Source organism: Entelurus aequoreus, linkage group LG18 (genome assembly GCF_033978785.1).
Source record: "Entelurus aequoreus isolate RoL-2023_Sb linkage group LG18, RoL_Eaeq_v1.1, whole genome shotgun sequence".
NCBI classification, from domain to species: domain Eukaryota; kingdom Metazoa; phylum Chordata; class Actinopteri; order Syngnathiformes; family Syngnathidae; genus Entelurus; species Entelurus aequoreus.
Genome location: NC_084748.1, coordinates 42,628,789 through 42,636,288, shown reverse-complemented (window position 1 = coordinate 42,636,288; position 7,500 = coordinate 42,628,789). Strand labels below are relative to the sequence as shown.

Below are 7,500 nucleotides of genomic sequence, written 5' to 3'. Positions count from 1 at the left end.
TCCACAAGCTTTTGCTTGAATTTTTGACCACACTTCTTGACAAAATTGGTGCAGTTCAGCTAACTTTGTTGGTTTTCTGACATGGACTTGTTTCTTCAGCATTGTCCACACGTTTAAGCCAGGACTTTGGGAAGGCCATTCTAAAACCTTAATTCTAGCCTGATTTAGCCATGCCTTTACCACTTTTGACGTGTGTTTGGGGCCATTGTCCTGTTGGAACACCCAACTGCGCCCAAGACCCAACCTCCGGGCTGATGATTTTAGGTTGTCCTGAAGAATTTGGAGGTAATCCTCCTTTTTCATTGTCCCATTTAAAGCACCAGTTCCATTGGCAGCAAAACAGGCCCAGAGTATAATACTACCGCCACCAAACAGGTCAATTTTTGTTTCATCTGACATCAGGTTGTCCTGAAGAATTTGGAGGTAATCCTCCTTTTTCATTGTCCCATTTACTCTCTGTAAAGCACCAGTTCCATTGGCAGCAAAACAGACCCACAGCATAATACTACCACCTCCATGCTTGACGGTAGGTTTGGTGTTCCTTTTCTCCTCCAAACATATTGCTGGGTATTGTGGCCAAACAGCTCAATTTTTGTTTCATCTGACCACATAACTTTCCTCCAGAAGGTCTTATCTTTGTCCATGTGATGTTTTTTGTGACCAACAAGTATGAAACGACGATGCAAAATCGTTGTATTTTCAAATTGAAACATTGTTGGGGTCTAACGTTGGATCCATGTTGTTGATTGGGAAATTACCCAATTTTGAAGGTCAAATCAACATCAGAACCCAACATTGATTAAATGTCATCAAAAAGCATGTTGTTACATTGTTATGTTTGAGTTGCTCAACATCAGGACCTAATTCAACAAGTTCTCAACGTTGTTTTTAATGTCTTTTGCCTGCTGGGCTTGACGGTAGGCATGGTGTTCCTGGGATTAAAGGCCTCACCTTTTCTCCTCCAAACATATTGCTGGGTATTGTGGCCAAAAAGCTCAATTTTTGTTTCATCTGACCTCACATGGACACAGATAAAACCTTCTGGAGGAAATTGCTGTATGTATACTTTTGACCCAGCAGATTTGGTCACATAGTAAAAGAACCAAACTTCATGAATGTTTTTGTGACCAACAAGTATGTGCTCCAATCACTCTATCACAAAAAAATAAGAGTTGTAGAAATGATTGTAAACTCAAGACAGCCATGACATTATGTTCTTTATAAGTGTATGTCAACTTTTGATCGCGACTGTAATATTCAAAACACAAACTTTGTCCAGCACCAACCAGCACTTGCATATCGGTGAAAAATACCCTTAATATTCAACTAGATGATTCACTATGTGTAGGACTGACCACAGGCGCTCTTCTGTAGACAAAATGGAAAGTCTTGGCCCACGGTCGACTGTGGAGCTCAGCCTTGATTCGTTGCGGGTGTGTGTCGGGGGCCAGTTGTTGACTGGTGTCTTCCGTCACCAGGAAGAGTGCGTAGTTTTCAGGATGCGCCACCTTCAATTTGTGAGCGCAGAGTGAACAGACGTCCTCCGCGGTGGTGTACGGATGGACAACTAAGGTTTTAGCCGTGCAATCCATGTCCACTTCTTGGAGGGCCACACGGAGATAGTTCTTATGGAAAAGAGAACAATTGCGTCATGAAAAGGTCAACAGAAAATTCACACACCAGCACTTTTTAACCACTCAAAATAGAACCACTGATTTATGTAAAGGGGAACTACACTTTTTTTTTGAGAATTTTGTCTATCTTTCACAATCCTTATGAGACACAAAAGAACATGTTTTGTCATTTTTTGCAGTTTAATTTGTAATAATCGGTTTGTTCAAAGTGGCGAACAATGCAGATAATGGGAGTAATCCATTCTGCCTCCAGATCACTCTAAAAATACTCCATTTACATCTCATGATCTGAATATTAACCAAGTATGAGCGATATATTGCTACAATAAGCTATTTTTTAGCCACGCCGTGATCACAGAGTGGTAGTTAGCCTATGCAGAGGCAGTGTTGACATCTTGAGTTTACTGCATCACTATCGCCTCTAAATTAATTATATGTATTATAAATCATGCCTCTCACCTGGATACTACAAAACCAGTGAAGTTGGCACATTGTGTAAATTGTAAATAAAAAGAGACTACAATGATTTGCAAATCCTTTTCAACTTATATTCAATTGAATAGACTGCAAAGACAAGATATTTAATGTTCCAACTGAGAAACGTCATTTTCTTTGGCAAATAATCATTAACTTAGAATTTAATGGCAGCAACACATTGCAAAAAAAGTTGGCATGTTCACCACTGTGTTACATGGCCTTTCCTTTTAACAACACTCAGTAAACGTTTGGGAACTGAGGAGACACATTTTTGAAGCTTCTCAAGTGGAATTCGTTCCCATTCTTGCTTGATGTACAGCTTAAGTTGTTCAACAGTCCGGGGGTCTCCGTTGTGGTATTTTAGGCTTCATAATGCGCCACACATTTTCAATGGGAGACAGGTCTGGACTACAGGCAGGCCAGTCTAGTACCCGCACTCTTTTACTATGAAGCCACGTTGATGTAACACGTGGCTTGGCATTGTCTTGCTGAAATAACCAGGGGCGTCCATGGTGACGTTGCTTGGATGGCAACATATGTTGCTCCAAAACCTGTATGTACCTTCACAGATGTGTAAGTTACCCACTAATACACCCCCATACCATCACAGGTGCCGGCTTTTGAACTTTGCGCCTATAACAATCCGGATGGTTCTTTTCCTCTTTGTTCCGGAGGACACGACATCCACAGTTTTCAAAAACAATTGGAAATGTGGACTCGTCAGACCACAGAACACTTTTCCACTTTGTATCAGTACATCTTAGATGAGCTCGGCCCAGCAAAGCCGGCAGCGTTTCTGGGTGTTGTTGATAAATGGCTTTTGCTTGCACTTACAGATGTAGCCATCAACTGTAGTTACTGACAGTGGTTTTCTGAAGTGTTCCTGAGCCCATGTGGTGATATCCTTTACACACCGATGTCGCTTTTTGATGCAGGGGGATCGAAGGTCACGGGCTTAGCCGCTTACGTGCAGTGATTTCTCCAGATTCTCTGAACCTTTTGATGATATTACAGACAGTAGATGGTGAAATCCCTAAATTCCTTGCAATAGCTGGTTGAGAAATGTTGTTCTTAAACTGTTCAACAATTGCTCACGCATTTGTTGACAAAGTGGTGACCCTCGCCCCACCCTTGTTTGTGAATGACTGAGCATTTCATGGAAGCTGCTTTTATACCCAATCATGGCACCCACCTGTTCCCAATTAGCCTGTTCACCTGTGGGATGTTCCAAATAAGTGTTTGATGAGCATCCCTCAACTTTCTCAGTCTTTTTTGCCACTTTTGCCAGCTTTTTTGAAACATGCTGCAGGCATCAAATTCCAAATGAGCTAAAATTTGCAAAAAATAACGTGTTCCAGTCCGAACGTTAAGTATCTTGTCTTTGCAGTCTACTCAATTGAATATAAGTTGAAAAGGATTAGCAAATCATTGTATTCTGTTTTTATTTACCATTTACACAACGTGCCAACTTTACTGGTTTTGGGGTTTGTAGAATGTTGTAGTCATAAACTGAGAAGTTTTTATGTGTGGCATCCAACTTATACTCGAGATGGGAAGAAAGACACAAAATAAATGTATTTCACCCTTTGTGTGGATTATGAGAAAATCTTCATCTAAACGGGTATATAGTAAGAACCTATTAATCGGGATCCCAGTGAGAGCAGACATTATACAGTATGTGATTGTTGGTAGTTTGTATTTCTTGTTTAGCACTTAACAATACTGCTACATGATGCCTGTTTCACTAAAACTGGATCCGTTTATCACTCGGCTTGTAAAACTTGTATCGCATCGACTTTATATTCAGACTCAAAAAAGTAGGTTCTGGCCTTGAGTAGTAATGTTGTTGTTGAAGGGAAGCAAATGTCGCAATGCGAGCAAAATACGTAAATATTACTGTATTTTTCGGACCATAAGACGCACCGGATTATAAGGCACACTGCTATAGAGAGGGTCTAGTCAGGTCTATTTTCATACAAAAGGCGCACCGGACCATAGGGCGCATTTAAGGAGTCATATTATTATTTATTTTTTCTAAATGTAAAAGACTTCCTTGTGGTGTACATAACATGTAATGGTGGTTCTTTGGTCAAAATGTTTTACAGATCATCTTCAAGTCGCTTTCTGACAGTCGCTTCCGGATGCGCCGTTTTGTGGGCGGTCTTATTTACGTGGCTCACCTTCGACAGCGTCTTCTCCCCGTCATCCTTGTTGTAGCGGTGTAGCGTGTGTAGCGTGTGGAAGAAGTGTCAAAAGATGGAGCTAACTGTTTTAATGACATTCAGACTTTACTTCAATCAATAACGGAGCAGCATCTCCTCATCCGTGGCTCACTAGTGCAACAACAACAAGGCCGGAAATGTGTCCCGTGAAAAACCGTCCGACCGGAACTCTCTAATAACTAAAGTTCCTCGGGTGAATAATATAAACTCACTACACCGGTATGTTTTAGTGCTTTCATGGTGAGTTTACTGACAGATAAAAGTAAGAACTTTACACTACTTTATATTAGAAATGGCAACAGCAGAGGATGAATGTCCCATAACAACAAGAAGCTTATCGACTACGGTGTCAACACGGACTACAAAGGCGGACGCGGGCAAATTTTCAGGACTTATGCAGATCCCAAATACAGATCAGCAGGTATCAGAAAGGTAAGAAAAGTTGCTTTTGGATAATATTGGAAACAAAACGTCAGATAATATGTCTTACCTTGTACACACACCATAGTAATACTCCTATGTTGAAGCACAGTACAATCCATCAAGCGGTGCGGCTTCATAGCTTACCAAAGTCGTACTAAAACATTTTCATAGATTTTTGAGCGCCGTGTGTAATGTTCTATGTTTTCAATGGAACATTTAAAATGGTTGTGTTGTCTACTTGAGTCATATTGCAGTCTATGCGTATCTCTTATGTTTGACTGCCATCTAGTGGTCACACTTATCATTTCACCATGTACCAAATAAAATAGCTTCGAGGTCGGTAAGTACAACCAAAATTATTCGGCGCACCGGGTTATAAGGCGCACTGTCGAGTTTTGAGAAAATGAAAATATTTTAACTGTGCTTTATAGTCCCAAAAATTACGGTAATTAGGGCCCGCATGGGCCATTGTTATTATTATTATTGTGCCTGTTACTATATTACATATATATACTTACAGCATTTATATAAAACGGTGATTGAGGTGTTTGGATGTTTTTAAAGCGCATTATAGGCGGAATAGTGCGACTATTATTATTATTAGTGATTCCCAGAGTCCAAAAAAAGTCTGGTCTCCTGCTGGCCCCACTATGGACTGGGCTCTCACACTATTATGTTGGATCCACTATGGACTGGACTCTCACTATTATGTTAGATCCACTATGGACTGGACTCTCACTATTATGTTAGATCCACTATGGACTGGACTCTCACTATTATGTTAGATCCACTATGCATTGGACTTTCACAATATTATGTTAGATCCACTATGGACTGGACTCTCATTATTATGTTGGATCCACTATGGACTGGACTTTCACACTATTATGTTAGATCCACTATGGACTGGACTCTCACTATTATGTCAGATCCACTATGGATTGGACTTTCACAATATTATGTTAGATCCACTATGGACTGGACTCTCACACTATTAACTGGATCCACTATGGACTGGACTCTAACACTATTAACTAGATCCACTATGGACTGGACTCTCACACTATTAACTAGATCCACTATGGACTGGACTCTCACAATATTATGTTAGATCTACTATGGACTGGACTCTCACTATTATGTCAGATCCACTATGGATTGGACTTTCACAATATTATGTTAGATCCACTATGGACTGGACTTTCACACTATTATGTTAGATCCACTATGGACTGGACTCTCACACTATTATGTTAGATCAACTATGGACTGAACTCTCACTATTATGTTAGATCCACTATGGACTGGACTTTCACACTCTTATGTTAGATCCACTATGGACTGGACTCTCACACTATTATGCTAGATCCACTATGGACTGGACTCTCACTATTATGTTAGATCCACTATGGACTGGACTCTCACTATTATGTTAGATCCACTATGGACTGGACTCTCACAATATTATGTTAGATCCACTATGGACTGGACTTTCACTATTATGTTAGATCCACTATGGACTGGACTTTCACACTATTATGTTAGATCCACTATGGATTGGACTATCACTATTATGTTAGATCCACTATGGACTGGACTTTCACTATTATGTTAGATCCACTATGGACTGGACTCTCACAATATTATGTTAGATCCACTATGGACTGGACTTTCACTATTATGTTAGGTCCACTATGGACTGGACTCTCACTATTATGTCAGATCCACTATGGACTGGACTTTCACTATTATGTTAAATCCACTATGGACTGGACTTTCACTATTATGTTAGATCCAAAATGGACTGGACTATCACTATTATGTTAGATCCACTATGGACTGGACTCTCACTATTATGTCAGATCCACTATGGACTGGACTTTCACTATTATGTTAAATCCACTATGGACTGGACTTTCACTATTATGTTAGATCCAAAATGGACGGGACTATCACTATTATGTTAGATCCACTATGGACTGGACTTTCACTATTATGTTAGATCCACTGTGGGCTGGACTCTCACAATATTATGTTAGATCCACTATGGACTGGACTTTCACTATTATGTTAGATCCACTGTGGGCTGGACTCTCACAATATTATGTTAGATCCACTAGGGACTGGACTCTCACAATATTATGCTAGACCCACTATGGACTGGACTTTCACTATTATGTTAGATCCACTATGGACTGGACTTTCACAATATTATTTTAGATCCACTATGGACTGGACTCTCACACTATTATGTTAGATCCACTATGGACTGGACTCTCACACTATTATGTTGGATCCACTATGGACTGAACTCTCACTATTATGTTAGATCCACTATGGACTGGACTCTCACTATTATGTTAGATCCACTATGCATTGGACTTTCACAATATTATGTTAGATCCACTATGGACTGGACTCTCATTATTATGTTGGATCCACTATGGACTGGACTCTCACAATATTATGTTAGATCCACTATGGACTGGACTCTCACTATTATGTCAGATCCACTATGGATTGGACTTTCACAATATTATGTTAGATCCACTATGGACTGGACTTTCACACTATTATGTTAGATCCAAAATGGACTGGACTATCACTATTATGTTAGATCCACTATGGACTGGACTTTCACTATTATGTTAGATCCACTATGGACAGGACTCTCACAATATAATGTTAGATCCACTATGGACTGGACTCTCACTATTACAGATCCACTATGGATTGGACTTTCA

General features: G+C 40.0%; 1 protein-coding gene and 1 long non-coding RNA gene across 3 annotated transcripts in view; one reads left to right on the top strand and one right to left on the bottom strand.

Moving 5' to 3' along the window:
- LOC133634144 (ras and Rab interactor 2-like) overlaps nt 1–7,500 on the bottom strand; it is a 59,449-nt gene that overhangs the window by 1,264 nt on the left and 50,685 nt on the right. The window contains exon 12 of one of the 2 annotated variants that reach the window (XM_062027191.1): nt 1–1,625. This exon is cut by the window's left edge and continues 1,264 nt beyond it. In XM_062027191.1, the coding sequence (XP_061883175.1) occupies nt 1,323–1,625 (303 nt within the window). In that variant the 3' untranslated portion in view covers nt 1–1,322. The remainder of the gene's footprint in view (nt 1,626–7,500) is intronic. The other variant, XM_062027192.1, reaches the window with a different exon arrangement.
- LOC133634157 (uncharacterized) overlaps nt 1–7,500 on the top strand; it is a 46,392-nt gene that overhangs the window by 23,899 nt on the left and 14,993 nt on the right. The gene's annotated exons all lie outside the window — the stretch shown is intronic.